Raw genomic sequence first — 19,959 nt, 5'->3', positions numbered from 1 at the left:
GTGTAACAGCATGGGTTCATTTATTTCTCTTTCCTGACTACCTCTCAAAACGGTTATTTTCCCAAGTTGGTGGAAAGGCCTTGATGTGCAAGACTTTGAGGGCAACAGGACGGAGATTCAGGTTGGTGGGAAGAATTATGTATATTCTGAGCCCACACACTGGAAGATTAGTTGGCTTCCTGACAGCTAACTAGAGCGTACAATCCATTGGGAAGTTCTGTACAAGCCCCACTGAAATATACTTTCTGTTCATTTCAGTGAGACGTATGCCATAGAATTTCCTGCTGGCTTGAGCCTCTGAAAAAATCCACAAAGTATAAGCAAGTTTGCCTTGCCTGCCCTGCAGTCTAAGGCTTGTTTTATAGGCAGGGGATAGCCTGAAATGGGAGTCCCATGATGACTTACCCTGCCGCTACTGTGTGCAAAGTCCAACAACAACATGCTCAACATTTTGAATACATCAGCACTGTGTGTTCCTGTGGAACGTATACACCAGCCACAGGCCATATCAATACATGAAATTAATAAAGCGTACCTGTGAATGTTGTTAATGCTGTACACAAAGGGATGGTAAGAAAGAGAGAAAACTTAAATTCAAAATGTACATCCTGGCCAACTAAGCTTTGCTTTTGCATTGTAAACTAAACTGTCAACAAAGTCTGGAGCTGCCCTTGCGACCACCTGCATATAGTCTCAAAACACCTCTCTAGAATCTCTTTATACCTCAGCAAGCCACCTAAATGTGCTTGCTCTTTCATTCTTTAAAATGCAGCAAAGCAAAACGATCCTTTGTTCCCAAACTGTGGCTGGATTTGCTTCCAACGATTGGATTTATCAAGAAATGTGATTCCCCCCCCCAACTGCTCCCCTTCTGGGCTGGTGTAACACTGGCCAGCCGAATTTCATAGCATTGATTAAAAACAACAGCAAGGAATTGCCACTTAAAGAAAAACATACTTCAAGCCGTTACAACTAAAAAATAAAGTGGATTTTTTGTTTAATTTAAAAGCTCAAAAATAACAAGCCGTATGCTTCTGAAACATGTAGGAAACACATAACGCAATATATAGTCTATGATACAATATACACTATAATACACAAAAGGGGCTGTATCGGACTTCTGTTTTAGAAAAAAAAGCGGGAGGAAACACTAGTTTTCTGGAAAGAAATATGATGGAACATAAGGTGAGTGGGAGGGAGAGAGGAGAGCGAACACCCTTCAGTTCTGGAAAAACAATGCTTGCATTTCGGCACACAAATAATTAGCTCACTTCAATAGGGCTCGGCAGTCTGCAACCTCCCACTGGGTTGCAGCCCATCACTCCAATGCATTAAAAACAATCTGTTTCCACACATGGAGCTGCATCATTCGTTCAGTGCTGTACTGCATGCTATACACCACAGGGTTTGCCAAATGCCTCGCATGTGTTAAGAGCAGATTTCTGCTGCCCTCGTGGCTGTCTGGATCAGGGCACATGGCTCTGACCCATCAGTTCTGCTACAAACAAACAAGGGATCCCATTCACACATAAGATTTTCTCCACTCTCCTGAGCAAAGTGCTGCTGCTTGCACACCATAGAAAGCTCCGTGTGTACACACAAGAGCACCCCACTCCCCTAGTTCACAGGCCTGGGTGCAGAGCTCTTGCCTTAGCACAGGGGCTTGGGTCTGTGCCTGAATCTTTCCCTGGAGTGAGACTTTCTTTTAAAAAAGGAGGAATCATTAAATTAAAAAAACAACTCACAATACATAATTTGGAGGAAAATATAAGGCAACCTTCTCCGTAGAAAAAACAGGGGGCTTCCTAAGGAGGTTTCTTTTTTTAATATAGATATAGATATATATTTATAGATATTTATAATTTTAAATATAAAGTAGGAATGTGCTGGGGGTGCAGAGAGTGTCCCATTTTGGGCGGCTTCCCTGCCCACCATTCAAAAGCTTCACAAGCACATAGAGGTGGGCGGGAAGAGGGAATCAAGATTACAAGTAGGGTATAGTTTCACTGGTGCTACTATCAAACACACAAGGAGGCCCTTTGATGCGGCGGAGCAGGGCATTCACTTGGTGGGCTCCTCAGGCCACTGGGTGGATGCGCTTTGCCTTGCTAACTCCTCCCCCACCCCTTCCCTGCCCGCTACTGGGCTTTGTGCTGATATTTAGCCAATTCGCTTGGAAGCGACATTGATTCTCCTTCATCCCAGACTGAAACCACAGTGTCTGATGCACCTTCCAAGAGGTTCTGACAGAGTGTGCAAGGAGGTCATCCGATGGAAAGAACAGCGGCTGTTACTCCCTTCTTTGTGCAGATGTTGCCCCAGTCAGGAGGGTTGCTTGGGCATGTCGCTGTCCTTTCGCAGAGACCTTCCTTCGTGGCAAAGGGTCGCCGGCACCCACACTGCTCCCTTTCCTTTTCCGATTGCGCCCAGCCCTACAAGTTCTTGGTGACCAGGTGAGTTTTATAGTGCTTTGTCAGGTGGTCGCTTCTAATGAAGCGCTTTTGGCACTGGGCACACTCAAAACGCTTGTCGCCTGCCGAAAGGAAGGAAACGAGAGCGACGTTGGCATGCGCGATACAAGTTCACACAAACGTGTAAATTAACTGGTGGGATTTACTGACACAAGATGTGGCGATAGGAACTTGGCTTGGATGGACTGATTTTTTAAAAGGTTTCAGAAAAATGAATGAAGCTATTAGCTTTTATAAGTAAATGAAAACCACATATACAGACATTCATAACAAGAATGGCTTATCACCTTCAGCATGTCCTGCATGCTACAGGGAGCATACAGGAGTCTCAGCCTGCTGTTTGGGGTACCTTCTTTAAGCAAAGCTTATAACAGATATTTACATTAGGGTTGTGGGGAGCCTGTGGTTCTCCTTCCTGGACTCCATCTCCCCGCAGCTCCAACCAGCATGGCTAACAGTCAGGGATGACGGGAGTTTTAATCCAACAACATACTGAGCCCCAAATCTCCACCGCACTTGTAGCAGCCACCGTACGGCCACTGTAGCTGTGCAATAGTTATGGTGCCAGCAGCTATGCTTGAACAGCAACATGTTTAAGGCTTGGGTGAGCGCAGAGGCAGTTGCTTTAGGGAAGAATTGGCGTAGCGTAGTTATAACCACAACCTGTGAGCCCAGGAGTCTCTCTTCCAGCAAGAATCTAGCTTAGTCCTTTCCAAGGTAGTAAACTCTCATCTCTGAGCTACACCACTCCAACCTGCGGGTGGGGACACATATAACTCAACACTTTTCCATATAAAGTTCCAGCCCACAGAAAACAAGTGGGTTTGCGGAAAGCTAGACTAGAATACTTCTCCATTACATCTAATTTTCTATACGGAGGAATTAATTTCTGTATGAGGAAGCTTTTAATCACGTGTGCAATCCCCCACCCTGCAATAGTACAGCCCAAAGACAGGCTCACCGTCAGAGCAGGAGCTAGGCCACTGCCTCTCAAGTCTTAGCTCTCCATCTGTGAAACGACAGCAGCCTCATAGGTTTGCCTTACATCAGGCATGGCCAAATCTGGCCCTCCAGATGTTTTGGGACCACAACTCCCATCATCCCTAGCTAACAGGACCAGTGGTCAGGGGTGATAGGAACTGTAGTCCCCAAACAGCTGGAGGGCCAAGTTTGGCCATGCCTGCCTTCCATGGCTGTCATACAGATGACTCAGAGAAGTTCCCCGGGTAATTAGGATTTATAAAATGCTTTTCCTATCCATTAGTGTTTTCCTATCCATTAGTGTTATACGACTCAAAGAGCAGGGGTGCAGGTGGGAGAGAAGCAGAGAGGAGACAACCCACCTGTATGCGTCCGGGCATGCCGCTGTAGCTCGTCACTTCGCGTGAATCGCTTCCCGCAAAAGACCCAGTTGCAGACGAAAGGGCGCTCGCCTGTGTGCAGGCGCACGTGGGCCCGGAGCAGGGAGGTCTTGCGGAAGGTCTTGCCACATTCAGGCACGTGGCAGATGTGCCTCTTCTTCCCCTGATCCCCCAGCCTGGAGGGAAATAAAAGGGGTGAGAAACCGTGCGTGGTCTAACTTGTGTGTGAAGACCTGGGAACACTTGACTTCAAAGCAGAGTGCCCTGGTGAAACCTCACAGATCAGATTACTAGCTCTCCAAGGATGACTTAAGTAGCAGCAACACTGCTAACTGGTACCAAGTAGTAACCCAGCTGCTCCTCTGGAAATAATCTCCACCCTGTTGCTGCCACCCAAATCCTAACTCAGGAGCAGAAATATTTGTTGCCAGAGCAGCAATCTGTTGAGAGGACTAGGGGCTTCTTCCCTTACCTCTTTTCCCCATCCTTGCAATTGGGGCAAGTGCAAGCCATCCGCCGTCTCTTCTCCCCGGGCTGTAGGTCCCCCAGGAGTGCTTGCTCCATCTGCAGCTGAATCTGGGTGGGGCTCAGTCCACTGATGGTCAGGTTGTTGCCAGAGACATTTTGCACCGTCAGCTGTTGCTGGCCTGCAGGAAGAGGGATGGATGAAGCTTAGTCCAATACTAAAATATGCCCAGATTCAGTGGGGGAGGTACAGTTACTCCACTAAAGCTCCATAGAAAGTTAGGCCAAGATTTCACAGGCCCCTCATTGCAACTTTTCTCCCTTGTCAGTACTGCACTGGGCTTGAAGAACTATCCAGGGTTCTGAATGCCAGGATTTCGTTCCTGTCTGGGACTGGGCACCAATGTTCTCCCCAGCCTTATCAGCTCTATCGTCCCTGGTTTTAGTTCTCACTGGAGTTCTCCTTCACAGCCCTACCTGCTCCCCACATCCCACTGCTTCCTCTGACATCTTGCCGTATTATGAACACCAAGCCTCTCGTAACCTTTTCAGTCTCAGAGAAGCAGAAGTAATAAGTGTTGCTTGACTCCTTATTTCCCCAGTCAGCAAGTGTACAAAAGCAGAAAGGGTGCTGTGGTGCTATTATAGCTGTATGTGCAAGGACACACCACGCATGCAGTTGAGATAGCATAAGGATGCCTTACAAAAGCCAGAAGATCCTCCGGCACTCTTGAGCATAACAGCACTGCCACTACATTTTGGGGCTGCTTTGGCCATCAGAAGTAGCCATTCTCCTGCATCCATTTGGCAACTTGTCCTCATTCCGGGTAAGTAGGTCAATACAATCCCAAGCTTGCACCTCCTACCCAGGAAGATAATTATGAAAAGAAGCTTGAAACAGGGACCTCAAGCAGTAAGGGTTTCATTGCCTACCATATCAACTTTTAAATGTGCCGTAAACTATGTGCAACAAGATTTGTATGGCACAAGAGAGACATCCTTTAAGCAGCCCAATCCTAAAGCAAGTGTACTCAGAAATTAATTCCACTTAAATTTGGTTTTGTTCTATGGCTGTCCTAGTCTCTCTTGTCTCTATGCCGTTTCTCTGCATGTTTCCCAGGTGTTGTCCCAAACCTTTAAAAAACACACACACAACACATATCCCTCCAGGAAAGCTATATCCATCTGGATATGCTGCTCATCGCAGGATCATTACATATCACATACACTACCTCCTGTGTTGGTGATGGTGACAGGAACGCCTTGAACTTGCACCCCATTGATGCTGATGGTCTGCATTGCCTGAGCAGCAGCAGCAAGCTGAGCGGCATTGAGACTGATGATGCCTCCGGCAGGGGCGATCTTTGGCAGGGCGCGCTCCTTGCGAGCCCCTGTCTTTTTGGTACTTCCTCCTGTCTGGGAGCTGCGGGGTGCAGGACTGCTGCAGGAAGTGGCGGAGGAGGCAGTGGAAGAAGGTGCCACAGTTACACCTGGGGCTTCCTGCAGAAGCACTGTCTGCAGCTCACCGGAAGGCGTCTTGAAATAGACCTAAATAAATGACACAAAAAGGAAAAAGCGTGCAGTCTGCAGCTTCCCATTCTGGTGGTCTCCCATTACCCTTTTATAGCTTTATTGTAGATTACATAACACTTTCTTAATACAGACACATTTTCTATCCCTGCATTAATGTAGATACCTTGATCATAATGAACGTGGGCTCCCCACCTCTCTATATTATACCTTATCCCTATCACTGTGATAATTCCTTATGCCAAGCGTACTCTCTTATACACTTGTCACCATTCCACTTTTGGCAATTTAAATAAAAATGTAGTTATTTCACTTTATTGCAATATAGACATTAATATCGCCAGATAACTTAATTTTTTAAAAATCCTGAACAACAAGTCTGGCTCCAAAGCTACCACTACTACTACTAAAAGGTTTAACATGCTAAATGGCACGACAGAAATGCAACCCTCACTAATTTTCTTGGCCTCCTGGTTGCAGTAAAAAAAATGTTTGGGATGCTTTATAAAATATATATATTAATTATTTGTAAGCCACACTGAGTACAGGAAGAAGAAATTCTATAAATAAGTAAAATAAAATAAATCAAAACAATTTAAATGTGATTTAAGAGGTTTGGTGATAGTAGACATTTTATTTTCATGTTGTCAGGATCTGTAGAGATGGGGCAGTTTAGAAATGAAAAAATAACCAACAGATCTAGATCCAAATAAAGCTACTGAGGTGAGGTGGGGGAACCAGAGCTTAGTACCCGTGTCTGGGGATGTTGGGGGGTGGGGGACAGCAAATACCTCCAAGCACTGCAGGCCCCACTACAGAAATATGATTTTCACAATGACGGAAAATTACTGGATCAGACCGCTTGCTAAATAATTTGCACATAACCTTAGCATTTTTTATATTTTGGTTGAGAAAATGGACTCCCTACATTTTATATGCATGCATTATGTGTGTGTGCACATGCATACAGACACACTCAAATGAGCAAATAATCCATTGGGTATGTACTTTACTACGCTTAGAAGATTGGAATTTCTCCCACCCCAGCCCCAATTTCACCCCATAATTCCAGGCATTCTTGACCTGCAACTGAAACCCCCAAATACCTGAGTGGGAATTGGCTCAGTTGTCTGGATCTGGAAGTTCTGCGGGGATTTCTGAGGAACGGTTGGAAGAGTGGCCGAGGCTGCCTGGACCACGCGCAGAGCCTGCTGTGGAATCTGCACCACCTGCTGCTCCTGTTTGGGTTGGACCACTTGCACCTGTTGGACCATTGCTGGCTGCCCAGATCCCGGGCTCTGCACAATCAACAGGTTGTTCCCTGCTTGGATGATGTTGTCGGCCGTCGTTTCTATCAAGACCGTCTCCACTTGCTCTGTCACAGCCATCGCAGCTGCCTGGGGTGAGGACACCACCTTCTTCCGGGCCTTTTTGCTCGGTTTGGAGGGGCTGTCTGGGACGATCTGAGTTTGAGCACTGGTGTCCCCGGCACTCACCAGGTTGCTCACTGGCAGGGTAAGAGTGACGTTGCCGCTGGTGCCAGTTAACTTGACCACGTTGCTTGCGTTATGGACAGCTGTTGGTGGGGTCTTATGAGCGGGCGCAGGTTTGATTGGCACAGGCTTATGAGTTGAGGAGGAGGAGGAGGATGCTGAAGAGGAAGAGGAAGAAGGGGTGATGGTACTGGGAATAATCTGTATCTGGTTGCCCAAGTTCTGCTGTACTTGAATGGTCTGCCCTGATGTCGTCTGGATCTGCGGAACCGCCTGGTACTGGATGTTGGCAGGTGAGCGGGCCCCTTTGTTGATCACAGTTGGGTTCTGGATAGTGAACACCAATTGCCCACCGGGATAGGATGTCCCGAGCTGAGACCCCTGGATTTGGAAGAGGTTCCCTTTGGATGACAAAATCCCAATGCTGTTCTTGCTGGAGCTCAGCGGGAGGGGAGCAGGCTTGATGGGCACCAGTTTCCGAGGAGCAGGCTGAGGAGGGGCAGGAGAGGCAACTGCTGCTTCTACAGCTGGAGGACCGATTTTGCTACATGTGGCTGCAAGCAGGGCTAGTGGAGATGGCTGAGAATCCTACAGGAACAGAAGAGTTGTGTTACAGGTAGGCTGGCAACAAACAGGTTGTTTCAGATTCAGCACAGTGTAGCTGGAAAGGAAGGAAGCCCAATGTGTGAGCAGTATCTTAATTCCCACGACTAAGATATGGGGCTTTCGTTCTAAGGGTGCACAGTATCACATTCTCAAATAAGCAGATCTCACCACTGAATTTGACTTCAACAATCTAGTGTAGTTTCTAAGAATAACAATATATTGCACTCTTGAGTGCCTAAGGTGCTCCACCTACATAGTCTCAAAATCCAACAGTCCTATAAAGTTAAGTCAGTGTCATCTCCACATTGCAGGCAGACTTCCCCTGTCTCTTGATTGTGGATAAATTGACTGCAGACATTTTCCTGTCCTCTGCTTTCTATTAAGGCTCCATGAGGCCCAAATGGAAGCTAAGATATAGCCATGCCTTGCTCCTCATTATAACGTTTCCAAAAAAAGAACAAAGTTTTCATTTCCTGTTGTATATGAATAACACCAGAAGCTTTTGTGGGGTTTTTGAGGAGCATTGGCCTCAATACTGCTCTCACACACATTTGAAGAACAAGAGCATATAAATGCTGATTTCTCTCCGTCGCCAAGAGAAAACGGGTCAGGGGATATTCTGGAGTTTTCAGAGACCTCTGCTTCCTATAGTGCAAACAGAGATGCTCTTTGATGATGGCGAGGAAACAAAAGAGATTCCTGAAACATTCACACAAAGGAAGAGGGCTGGAATCAGAACATTAACTGTGCTTCAAAGAGAGTATCTATGCTCCTGTTCATTCTGCACCTAAAATGCTTCTCTCAGGCCAACTTTACACAAACATCAAGCAAGAAAGGTCACCCGAAACTGAAATTACATGGCAGATCCCCCCCCCCCCAGTTGTACTTATGCAGTAGCTTGCCACCATAGGAGCCAACTCCTAAGGGTCAAGGTCCCTTTGGTGCCCCCCACAAAATATTTGATGGGCCTGCCCCCCCAGTTGATGGCCATTGCCATGCAAATGGTGTGTGTGTTGTGTCTTGTGATTAATTATATGGGGCAGGCCTTACTTGCCCCCTCAATGTTTTATTCAAGTTTATACCCCTGCTTGCCACATGGGTTAGAAAGTGGCATGAGGTCTCCTTCATGCCACTGCTAACAGTGGAGAAAAGCCACATGGCAATGATGGATCTGTATGATCGGTAGCACCCCACAAAGAGTAATCACGGCAGCTGCCAGAAGCTTGCTGTCTCTCTCAGAGCCAGGCAATCTGGGTGAGGTGGTCAGGTGAATGCCTGTGCCATTGCCACAGCTGCTAGAAAGACTTCTTAAACTTAGATTTGTAAAACAAAACAAAACAAAAAAACACTAAAAAAGGTCCAAGTTTAAAAGGCCTTTCTAACTTCTACAGGAAATCACAGCAGCGCACGCTTTTTTCAGGCCACCTCCTTTGTGTGTTTTGAGTGGGTGGCTCTGGGCTCCCAGTGCTCTGGGAGTTCAGGAAACCAATGAAATAATTATCTCTTTCACATAGGATCCCGAATCCCTGTGGTGTACCTGCCCTCTCGTTTCTTTGATCAGGGCCAGGGGACGTATAGAATGTAAATCCCTTTCTCTGATTTTTTTGCTAAAGCAGACGATATCATCTGGGAAGGAAAGGGTTGCCAGGAGCAAAGGCTTTGGGAAAAGCACATCCGTTAGTTAATATCTCATCAACCAAATGTTCAGTAATGGTGCTTACTTGACCCAAGGAATATTTATATAGGGCATCCAACCCAATCTGAAGGGTGGGTATGCATTAAACATGTATTGGGACCAATTACACATTTAGAATGGACAACATGGAATAGCCAAATTGGGACTGTACCACTTCAGAATGACAGGTGGGGGAATTCCTGCTTATACAAAGAGGAGAGCATTCTGACATAGCCTTTTCTCCGACATGTTTTCTACACAGAAACCACTTTCACATGGGAGAGCATTAAAACATAGCATTTGCCACCTGAATTCTGAAGCAGTAATATCCCACATCCTTTTTTGAACATGCAAGATCAAGGAAACCTGGGAGGACTTGACTGTCAGCTAGGCTTTCTTTGCAGCGTGAATCATCTGCTTTGAGCTTCAGTTCTACAAAAGCCGGTCAGTCAATGCCTTTCTTTACTTACAGCCCAGGACCCTACCACACAAGCATTGCTGTCCTGTAAGTGGAACCAGCATTCATCGTTTCCTCGTGCAGCAACACCACTAAGCCACAAACATCTTCAAGACCTACCTGAGCTGTGGAAGCAGCCGGCTGCAAGTATTCGCTGGGACTGACAGCAGCAGTGGCAGCCATACTGTCCTCTGTATCTGCAAGAAGGAAAGATGGCTAACTGTTTACTGAGGCCTGCATCCACAATGGCAATATCCACAAAAAATCAGAGCCTTCGGATTATTTTCATTTTTTAAAGCATATTTAAATCTCTTGATCACAGGGCTAAGGTATGGTCTGAAGGGACAGGAATGCACTACCTTGCAGTAGCTAAGCAGGGTCTGCCTCTGGTCTGTGTCTGGGTGGGAGACCTCCTGGGAACCACATCAGTCAAAGAGTCCATGTAAAGCACAGGTGGGGAATTGGTGGTCCTCCATATATTGATAGTGAAGGATGATGGGAGTTGGTAGTCCAGCAACATTTGTAGGGGCTTAGGTTCCATACCCTTGGTGTAATGACTTCCTCTAAATCATGGGTAGGCAAACTAAGGCCTGGGGGCCAGATCCGGCCCAATCGCCTTCTTAATCTGCCCACGGATGGTCTGGGAATCAGCATGTTTTAACATGAGTAGAATGTGTCCTTTTATTTAAAATGCATCTCTGGGTTATTTGTGAGGCCTGCCTGGTATTTTTACATTAGTAGAATGTGTGCTTTTATTTAAAATGTATCTCTGGGTTATTTGTGGGGCATAGGAATTAGTTCATTATTTCCCCCAAAAATATAGTTCGGCCCCCCACAAGGTCTGAGGGGCAGTGGACCGGCCCCCTGCTGAAAAAGTTTGCTGACTCCTGCTCTGAATGCATGTTTAGCATTTCAAAAAGTGACCAATGCCCAAGAGACCAGACATCTCTTACAGGGTACACTTGGTGAAAGTCTTGAAATGGATTCCACCTGGCATAGGAGCCAACCCCTAGGGCCGTGGGGGCTTCAGCCCCCACAATAATATATTTGAGGGGGCCATGCCCCCACAAAGTTGATGGGCATTTCCATTCAAATGGGGTGTGTGCACTGTGTCATGTGATCGATTATGTGGGGTGGGGCTTACCTGGGCCCCCACAATATTTTATTCAAGTTGGCACCTCTGGCATGGTAGCCATGGATAAAGTAGCATCCACCCTAGTCTCAAACACAAATAAACAAGAGCAGAGCAAGCTGACATGGACTAGACTCCCAGTGAATGGTTAAAATAACCACACACCCCTCTTTTTCTGCAGGAGGTGGTTGCTCTCTTGCCTGCTTTAAACTTCTGCTGTTTAGTTTGCACCATGTGGGGCAATGAGTAGCTAGCAGCTGCGTAGGAAAGTATATCACGAGTCTTGCTGGTGGGGAGGTGGGATTTTGTTTGCATCATACTGAGTGAAAGTGAACAGCTTTTTATATAGGAAAGCATGACAGTGGTGAAGAAAGTGTAACCTTAACCATGCCTATTCAGAAGTCCTACTGAATTCAATGGGAATTACTTCCAGGCAAGTGAGGTTAGGCTTTCAACCTGAATTCTGATTTAAATGATACATGGCCAGGATTAACATGTCTGCTGCTTACCTATGAGCAAAAGCTACCAACCCCAAGTCAGAGCCTAAGAAATCACTGAAGTTAGTGGAGAACAAACACAGAAAGTGTTTGACGGACTGAAATAGGGCACACAGTAAACCCATTGAAAATAATAATTAGTCATGTCCATTCATTTCAGTGGCTCTAGTCTGACTAGCCGCGGGTGGCACTGTGGGTTAAACCACAGAGCCTAGGACTTGCCGATTAGAAGGTCGCCGGTTCGAATCCCTGTGACGGGGTGAGCTCCCGTTGCTCGGTCCCTGCTCCTGCCAACCTAGCAGTTCGAAAGCATGTCAAAGTGCAAGTAGATAAATAGGCACCGCTCTGGCGGGAAGGTAAACAGCATTTCGTGTGCTACTCTGGTTCGCCAGAAGTGGCTTAGTCATGCTGGCCACATGACCCGGAAGCTGTACGCCGGCTCCATCAGCCAATAAAGCAATATGAGCGCCACAACCCCAGAGTCAGCCACGAATGGACCGAATGGTCAGGGGTCCCTTTACCTTTTACCTTAGTCCGACTAGCACTGGATACAATCCATGGATTCTATTTTATAATGTATTACTTTATCTATATAATGTACATCTTGCATTTATGGCGATGACTGGTGACCAACAGTAAGAAACACCACATCTAGTAATAAATAAATAAATAAATAAATAAATCATATAGCAGCAATTGCTCATTCAAATAAACAGCAAAATCTAACGGTTCTAAATTAAAAATGCTTAAATCAGCAGTTCTTAAAAGTCTGGGGAAACAAACACCTTTGCCTGGTGCCTAATCAAGTCTCCAGGGCAGGAGGAGCCCTCCTTTGGGAGATTGCTCCAAAAGTCAGGAAACACCATGGAAAAGGCTCTCTCCAGTCATCACCCACCACACTTTAGATAGAGAGGAGCACCAGAATAAAGGTCTCCAGTGACAATCATAATCGACTTGTGGGTTGCTATGGGAGAAGATGGTCCAGCAAATACCTCGGTCCTAAGTAATGTATGGCATTAAAAGTTAGTGTAGACTTTAAAATGGTTGCTTATGTTAGAATTCGTTTCATTTTAAGCTGCATTGTTGTTTTGAAAAAGACACATTATAATTCTCACCACAAATTAAAAATACAATCTTTTATTCAAAAACATCAATGGACTTTTTGTTCTCTCTTGCTCTTGGGCCACCCATATTTTCTCCTGTACACTATACTCCTGTATGCTATAACCACATACCCATACATGCACCCAGTAGTCAGCCACCAACACATCGACCCTCAAGCACCCTCTCATACCTACCTTTTACTTGTGCTACTTGACTTAACAGCCATCAACCTCCTTCTTTCAAATGCACAACCTAGGCCCTTCCAAACATATGGGACCCATCCTTCTCCATGGACCAAATTATCTTTGCACCTTTCCACCGGTTGCTGCACTTCCTTCATCACATTCAAATTCTGTTTTCTACTACATGACTATCCAATGCCTCTCAACTCAATTCACCCACCTATTTTTCCTTTGGTATGAGGATCCCCCCCATCACTTACACCCAATAACCACGTGTCTCCCTGTACACTTTGTCCCCCCAGTTCAATGCCTGCCTTTGAACCACTTATCCCTGCCCTGCTCCTCTTTCCCTTGCTAGCTACCTTTGCATCCAGTGCTTATCTTCTTCTGCCCCCTGCTCAGTCCCTGCCCATCTCCTGCACACCTTCTAAATACCCTTGGCTGTGGCCCCCTTTACTGTCCATTGTTAAGGCTAGTAAACCTACCACCACTACCACTCATGTACCTTCAAGAGCAGCCTAACATACAGAAGCTTATCAAGAGACAGGCACCTTTTTTGCTAAAATGAAAGCAGAGGACCTGCAGACAGCTTCACCTGCTTGATATCAGGTTGCTATTAAAAGTCCGAGCCCAGGGGGAAAGCAAAGAAACCCCCTCTGCTCCCACTCCCCACATGCCCTCTGACCCCAGGAACCAGTCGACGACCCCAAGCCCCATCTCCCTCTCCCACTCCTTGCATTCCCCCCTCTCTCTTATGGGTCCCCCGAGGAGGCGGGCTCTCGTCTTAGCCCCGCCCCCTTCCGGTCCCAGTTGCTTCAGTCCCGCTCGCGCGCTCGGCCCCCTCCCTCCAAGGCCCCCCTCCCACTGCACAGACCCCTCCTCTTCCTCCGCACGCCCCCGCGTTCCCATCCCTTGGTTTCTCCTCCCACTTCTTCACGACCCCGGGCCCGCCCCGCTGGGCTCACTCACCGGATAGAAAAAAGAGGCGGCAGCGGCTGGGACCCCCCTCACGGCGCCATCTTCCTCCTCCTCAGCAACCCGGGCACCGCCCTATGAGGCCCGCCCACTCCGCTGTCGAGCGACCAATCCCTGCGCGGTCCCTACACCGTTTGACCAATCAGAGCGCGGGTGGTCCGCCTGCGTAGCTGCCTCCGTCCCGATCGGCACGGCGTCTGGCCAATCGTCGCCCTTCCCCTGCTGCGTCGGGCTCACCCAATGGGAAAGAGCGGCTTTGACAAGAACGGACGTCATTTCAGAGCCCAATCGCAGGCGTGAAATCACGAATTGACTAGCCCAATCGCCAATTGGGGCTGAGGGCAGTGTTGCGCCTATCCTTGATTGATTGACAGGCAAAGGACCCGCGAGGAAAAAGAGAGAAGAGAAACACATCCACACAGAGGCCTTAATCAAGGATGGGTGGGCTTTATTTTTTGGGAAGTCTGATTGGCCAAGGGATGGAAGAGTGGCTTCACAGGAGGCCAATAGGAAAACTGGGGTGATTCCTCCGCTACATCTTTTTACGAGCGTTTGGGTTCTATGCCTGAGCTGGCTCCTCACCAGAGGCGGCTGCATTTGGGGCACCTGCAGAAGCTGCGGCGGCCCTAGAAGAGAGGCGGCGACTGAAGACTGAGGCCCAGTTTTTTTCTGTTACTTAAAGCAGTTGCAAACCAAACTGTTTCCAAGCTCATCTTTGCCATCTTGGAAGCTGGAGACATTTTGATTTATGTTTTGATTAAGGAAAATGGGAGGCCGGGGGACTCCTCGGCCTTTGGTAGCGCACAGCGTCCGTCACAACAGCAGCGGCTTGTCTTCCAAATCATGTAAATGGCACCAGCATTTATGGATTAGGCAGGCAGGCAGGCAGAGAGCCCGACAGCAGGTGGAGCCAGAACCAAAGGCACGTAGAAATAGCTGAAGTCCAGTTTTGTCCCCATCGCTCCTGCCTGCTAAGTTGAGGGTCGATTTCAAAAATTTCCACTGGAAAAACGGTTATGTCCCTGTGGAGATAGCAGTACAGTGGTACCTCGGGTTACATACGCTTCAGGTTACAGACTCCGCCAACACAGAAATAGTACCTCGGGTTACGAACTTTGCTTCAGGATGAGAACAGAAATCGTGCTCTGGCGGCAACAGGAGGCCCCATTAGCTAAAGTGGTCTTCAGGTTAAGAAGAAGAAGAGTTTGGATTTGATATCCCGCCTTTCACTCCCTTTAAGGAGTCTCAAAGCGGCTAACATTCTCCTTTCCCTTCCTCCCCCACAACAAACACTCTGTGAGGTGAGTGGGGCTGAGAGACTTCAGAGAAGTGTGACTGGCCCAAGGTCACCCAGCAGCTGCATGTGGAGGAGCAGAGACTCGAACCCGGTTCTCCAGATTACGAGACTACCGCTCTTAACCACTACACCACACTGACTCTCAGTTTCAGGTTGAGAACGGACCTCCGGAACGAATTAAGTACTTAACCCGAGGTATTGAGTCAGTGGCTCATGTTATCACTCCTCTACTTTTGTCCATGTGGGTCGCTCAATCATTCCTACTCCTATCTCCTTTGTTTTAGAAGATCAAGATGATCAGGTGACAGCAAAAACAGCAAGGTTTTTAGCGGGGGCAATTAGAATAAGATCTCTTATTTGATTATTGATGTGAACCCCCCAGATGTATTTTCTATAGTTAAGTTTTTACCTCTTCAGCACATTTTATTTTATTGCTATGGCTAGTGGCTGATGCAAATACAGATTCTGCTAAGTTTTCCAAGGACAACACAGAGTTGAGGAGGAGGAACCTGACAGGCAGGGTCTCCCCCACACACCAACCCTGGACTAGATGTAAGGCAGGCAGGAGCGGCCTGAAGTTGGTGGGGTAGTGCCCCCACTTGCCCTAATGCAGTGGTAGCCAAACTTGGCCCTCCAGATGTTTTGGGACTACAACTCCCACCATCCCTAGCTAACAGAACCACTGGTCAGGGATGATGGGAATTGTAGTCCCAAAACATCTGGAGGGCCGAGTTTGGCCACCACTGCCGTAATGGATCACACTACTGCCTGGATGAGGGCATTTCAATCTACTAGGCCACTCTACTCAGTATTTTTAGGTGGTGACATTCATTTATACATTCAGTTTATTTCCCGACCTTCCTCCAAAGCCCACTTTAAACTCTTATTTGTTCCTTTGAAGCCCCACCCTTACCCACTCCCCACCTGAAAGCTACTGAGAGATCAAGGAAAACCAAAGGATCATCATGTTTCCCTCCCCTTATGGTTTTTATCTATGGGCTACTTTTAAAATGAGGCTGCATTTTAAATTTTATTTTAACCTGTACTTTAAATTGGTTCCCACCCCCAGCCATTATATTTTTACTGTAATTTTACTGGTGTTAGCCGCCCTGAGCCCGGCTCTGGCCGGGGAGGGCGGGGTATAAATAAATTTTTATTATTATTATTATTATACAGGACCAGCAAGACTGTTTCGTTTCCAAAGCCAGGCCTGAAGCCCACTTGAAATAGATCTACAGAATGGTTTTATCCAACAGTGAGTATGCCTCACCTGATATCCCCACATCAAAAACACAACCTGGGCACAGCAAATGCAAGCATTTATTTCGCACCAATTTGCCTTGCCACTTCAGGCATTCAGAAACCTCTAGGCCTCAATATGCTTTACAACTCTAGGGGGCACCAAATGCTTTTGAGAACAATGCAGGCCAGCATCTGCTCAGATGTCCTGCAACATATTCTGGATTTAGCATTTGGTAGTAGTGCGATTGCAACCAGGACCTATTGTAGCATGGTTCAGGCTTCCATCTGCTCTGTTCCACCCGTCCTCCAGCTTTATGCTCCCTCCTCAGTAGCCACTTAGCACTGTGGCCATTCTTTGCTGGTCTGTTGTGGGTTGGGTCCCTGGCTCCAAATATACTACCTTTTCCTCCAAGGAGCTCAAGATGGTGTACATGGTTCTCCCCTCTCCATTTTATCCTCACAATAACCCTGTGAGGTAGATTAGGCTGAGAGGCAGTGACTGGGCCAAGAGCACCCAGTGAGCTTCATGGCTGAGTGAGGATTCAAACCCTGGTCTTCCAGGTTGTAGCCTTAACACTCTAACCATTGCTCCATGCTGGCACTCAGCCTGCTGATATTTCCCTCTTATGTGTGGGTGGTGCTGTTTTGGCAACATAAGCGACTGGCATCAGAAACGGAGGGAATGCTTATCAACACTGGACAGTTCAAAAAGGAGAATCTGGAAAGTCAAAGAAGGCTGTAGTGCTGAGTCTTTAATTTTCTTCCCCCAGACTACAATTCCCATCATCCCTGACCACTGGTCTTGCTAGCTAGGGATGATGGAATTTGTAGTCCAAAAACAGCTGGAGACCCAAGTTTGGGAAACACTGCTAGAGTAAACCAGAGGGCGTTCAACCTGTGGAAAATATTCTACAAATGACTTAGCATTTGTAGACAACAGCCAGCCCTGTGCCTCGTGAGTGTTCACGCCTCATTTAAAGCACATGACTTCACTCAAAGAAGCCTGAGAACTATTCTTTACCCCTCACAGAGCTATGATTCCCAGCAGCCTTCAGTTCCCAGGCTTCTTTGCAGGAAGCCATGTGTTTTAAATGCATGGTATGTACACAGCTAGTTCTCAAGAGGGTTTGAAAATCGAGGCTATTGCAATGCATCGTGAACAGCAGCAGTTATGGTCTCTGAGTATTAAGCCTATGCATTCAGTTTGGTCTTTAAAAGAGACTCTTGAAGCGATACGATAGGCATCTTTAAATATATGATGGGCTGCCTGTCGCAAAGAAGATTGGGCAAATTGGTTTTCTGTTGGTAGGTTTCATTCTTCCACAAACCCCTCTTAGTCTGTTGTATGAGTAGAAGAGCCTTAAATGCCATTTTAAATAGAGTGGTACCTTGGTTCTCAAACTTAATCCGTTCTGGGAGTTTGTACGACTCCCGAAACCATTCGAAAACCAAGGCACGGCTTCCGATTGGCTGCAGGAGTTTCCTGTACTCAAGCGGAAGCAGCATCGGATGTTCGTTTTCTGAAAAACGTTCACAACCCGGAACACTTACTTCCAGGTTTGCGGCATTCAGGAGCCAGTTTGTTTGACAACTAAGCCGTTTGGGAACCAAGGTACCACTGTAATGATTAAAAGTTATCAGCAGTTATAGGTGTATCTCTGACTATCTGGAGACAGACTGCAAAAGCACACCATCATCTCTATGCCCAGCTTCCAGAGCCCCCTGGCTGGCGACTGTTGGAAACAGAGGGCTAGATTAGATGGGCCTTGATATCACTCCCTCTAATACCAGACTCAGATGATGAGTGCCAATTAGCACCAGTACCAAATGGAATGAATGGGAAATTAGAGGGAGATATAAGCAAGCCACAAAATGTTGAGTGTCCGTTGAAAAATAATGGATTTGTGGGGGTTTTTTTGGGGGGGTGAGTCTGGAATCTAGACGTGTGTGGCAGGTGAGGTGAGGATTCACTGCAGCATTTTGTTGAAGGTCGCAGTTGTGATTCAGAAAAGCAATTGTGCGTTCTCACACAGGCAGATTATACATTTGAAGGGAGACTGTAAATTCATTTGAACATCAAAACCCAAATGTAATCTTTGAACCATTGGGATTTTGAGAGTCTATGTGCAAATATTGGTGAGGATTTTCCTCCTCTCGTTTGCTTCCCCTTTACGTTAGGGGTGTGTATGTGAAACCAGGGCATCATCAAACCCGGAAAGGGCACTGACAAGCGTGGCTTCACTGAGAATCTTTGTCCCATTTATAGTCTCTGAGATGCTTCAGTTGCTCTTTCATGTAGACCACAGAGCGTTGCTGAGAGTTTACTAAGAATCTTTGATCTGCCTTTAAACAAAAAGAGGAGTCTATGGTTGGGTGCCTTTTCTTTTTTTACAGACCTACCGCTCTCCCTCTCCTCCCCGCTTCACAATCTGTATTAGAGAACACTAAGCGAGTTCTGGCTTGCTCTGAAGCTATGAGGTTGAGAGATAGGTTGCATTGCGGAGATGACAAAGACCCTGTTGTGGGGCCAGCCAGGTACAAGGGTTTAAAGTACAGGTGGAAAGGTTTGTCAGTTTCCATTTCCCTCAGTCCCTCATTTCTCCAATCTTAAATTCAGTTCACCACATTTATTTACATGTTGCCTTTATATATACCATCATTTCATGGTGGCTTAAATTTTTTATTTTTTTTAAAAAAGTCATCATTAAAATCCATCCTAATATTTCTCCTTATATGCAGTTTTGCAGCCTAATGAACACATTTCTGCAAGCAATTTCCTTTAATTAATCCACTTCTGTACCCTTTTTTAAAACCTGCATTGCATGCAAAATTCTAAGTGTGCATTTCAAAGGATAGCTAGATTTCAGTTCATATCTTGTTGCACGCTGTGCAATTTAGGACTGAATTTCTTCCCATCCCTTTAGTTGTTTACATATTTTGTGTCAGGGTAGACACGTATTCTTTGGAAAGCTAAAGAGTTTTCAAAAGAATACTCTCCATGCACTTACCTGAAATTGCTAGATTTGGAAAATATACTAATAAGGCTGCGTGTACATTTCACCTTTAAAGCATATTCAAAGCACATTCTTTCCCTCAAAGTATTCTGAGCACTGTCGTTTACACTTCCCGGAGTTACAGTTTCCAGCAACCCTTGACAAACCACAGTGCCTAGAATTTGTTTGTGGGGTGTGTATGTGTGTATGATTCAAATGTGATTTACAGGTACACAGTCTACTGCAAAGAGACAAGGCAAAATAAAGCGGAGGCTTCAGGCCTAGTTCCACAGTATGGGGCTGGCAGAATGCATCGACTCCCGCATTTCTCTCCCTGGAAATATTTGGCAAAAGAAAGAGGAAATGTGGTAGCAGCATCGCCTTCCCTCTTTTACCAGCCCAGCTTCACTTTATTAGCTGCAGTTTGCAGGAGGCAGGGGAATGATGATGTCCTGTTGCCACATGTTCCTTCTACCACA

At 46.6% G+C, this 19,959-nt stretch overlaps 2 protein-coding genes across 3 annotated transcripts in view; one reads left to right on the top strand and one right to left on the bottom strand.

Moving 5' to 3' along the window:
- Position 1: 1 nt before the first annotated feature.
- On the bottom strand, positions 2-14,065 carry SP2 (Sp2 transcription factor). 2 transcript variants are annotated; one of them, XM_082197282.1, is made up of 7 exons: positions 13,943-14,065; positions 10,179-10,255; positions 6,934-7,908; positions 5,530-5,845; positions 4,305-4,479; positions 3,815-4,008; positions 2-2,533 (listed from the first exon to the last, which is right to left on the bottom strand). In XM_082197282.1, the coding sequence occupies exons 2-7, from the start codon at positions 10,239-10,241 to the stop codon at positions 2,433-2,435; spliced, it is 1,824 nt and encodes a 607-aa protein (XP_082053408.1). In that variant the 5' UTR covers positions 10,242-10,255; positions 13,943-14,065; the 3' UTR covers positions 2-2,432. The 2 variants fall into 2 exon arrangements, with proteins under 2 accessions (XP_082053408.1, XP_082053409.1); XM_082197283.1 differs by lacking the exon at positions 13,943-14,065 and adding an exon at positions 12,986-13,716.
- A 448-nt stretch (positions 14,066-14,513) lies between these two features.
- SP6 (Sp6 transcription factor) overlaps positions 14,514-19,959 on the top strand; it is a 97,363-nt gene continuing 91,917 nt past the window's right edge. Inside the window, exons 1-2 of the mRNA XM_082197373.1 lie at positions 14,514-14,874; positions 16,422-16,500. The gene's annotated coding sequence lies outside the window, so the exon portion shown is untranslated. The remainder of the gene's footprint in view (positions 14,875-16,421; positions 16,501-19,959) is intronic.

This window comes from Podarcis vaucheri (genome assembly GCF_965113315.1).
Source record: "Podarcis vaucheri genome assembly, chromosome: 13".
NCBI classification, from domain to species: Eukaryota; Metazoa; Chordata; class Lepidosauria; order Squamata; family Lacertidae; genus Podarcis; species Podarcis vaucheri.
The sequence above is the reverse complement of the archived record's forward strand: the minus strand, read 5'-3'. Positions and strand labels throughout refer to the sequence as shown.

What these genes read in the sequence shown, in the direction of transcription:
- SP2 (XM_082197282.1), bottom strand. Translation starts at nt 10,241, where the DNA reads ATGGCTGCCACTGCTGCTGTCAGTCCCAGCGAATACTTGCAGCCGGCT. An exon ending in CGGCTGCTTCCACAGCTCAG is followed by an intron (nt 7,909 to 10,178) that starts GTAGGTCTTGAA and finishes CTGTTCCTGTAG; the next exon opens with GATTCTCAGCCATCTCCACT. An exon ending in CACCATCACCAACACAGGAG is followed by an intron (nt 4,480 to 5,529) that starts GTAGTGTATGTG and finishes CTCTTCCTGCAG; the next exon opens with GCCAGCAACAGCTGACGGTG.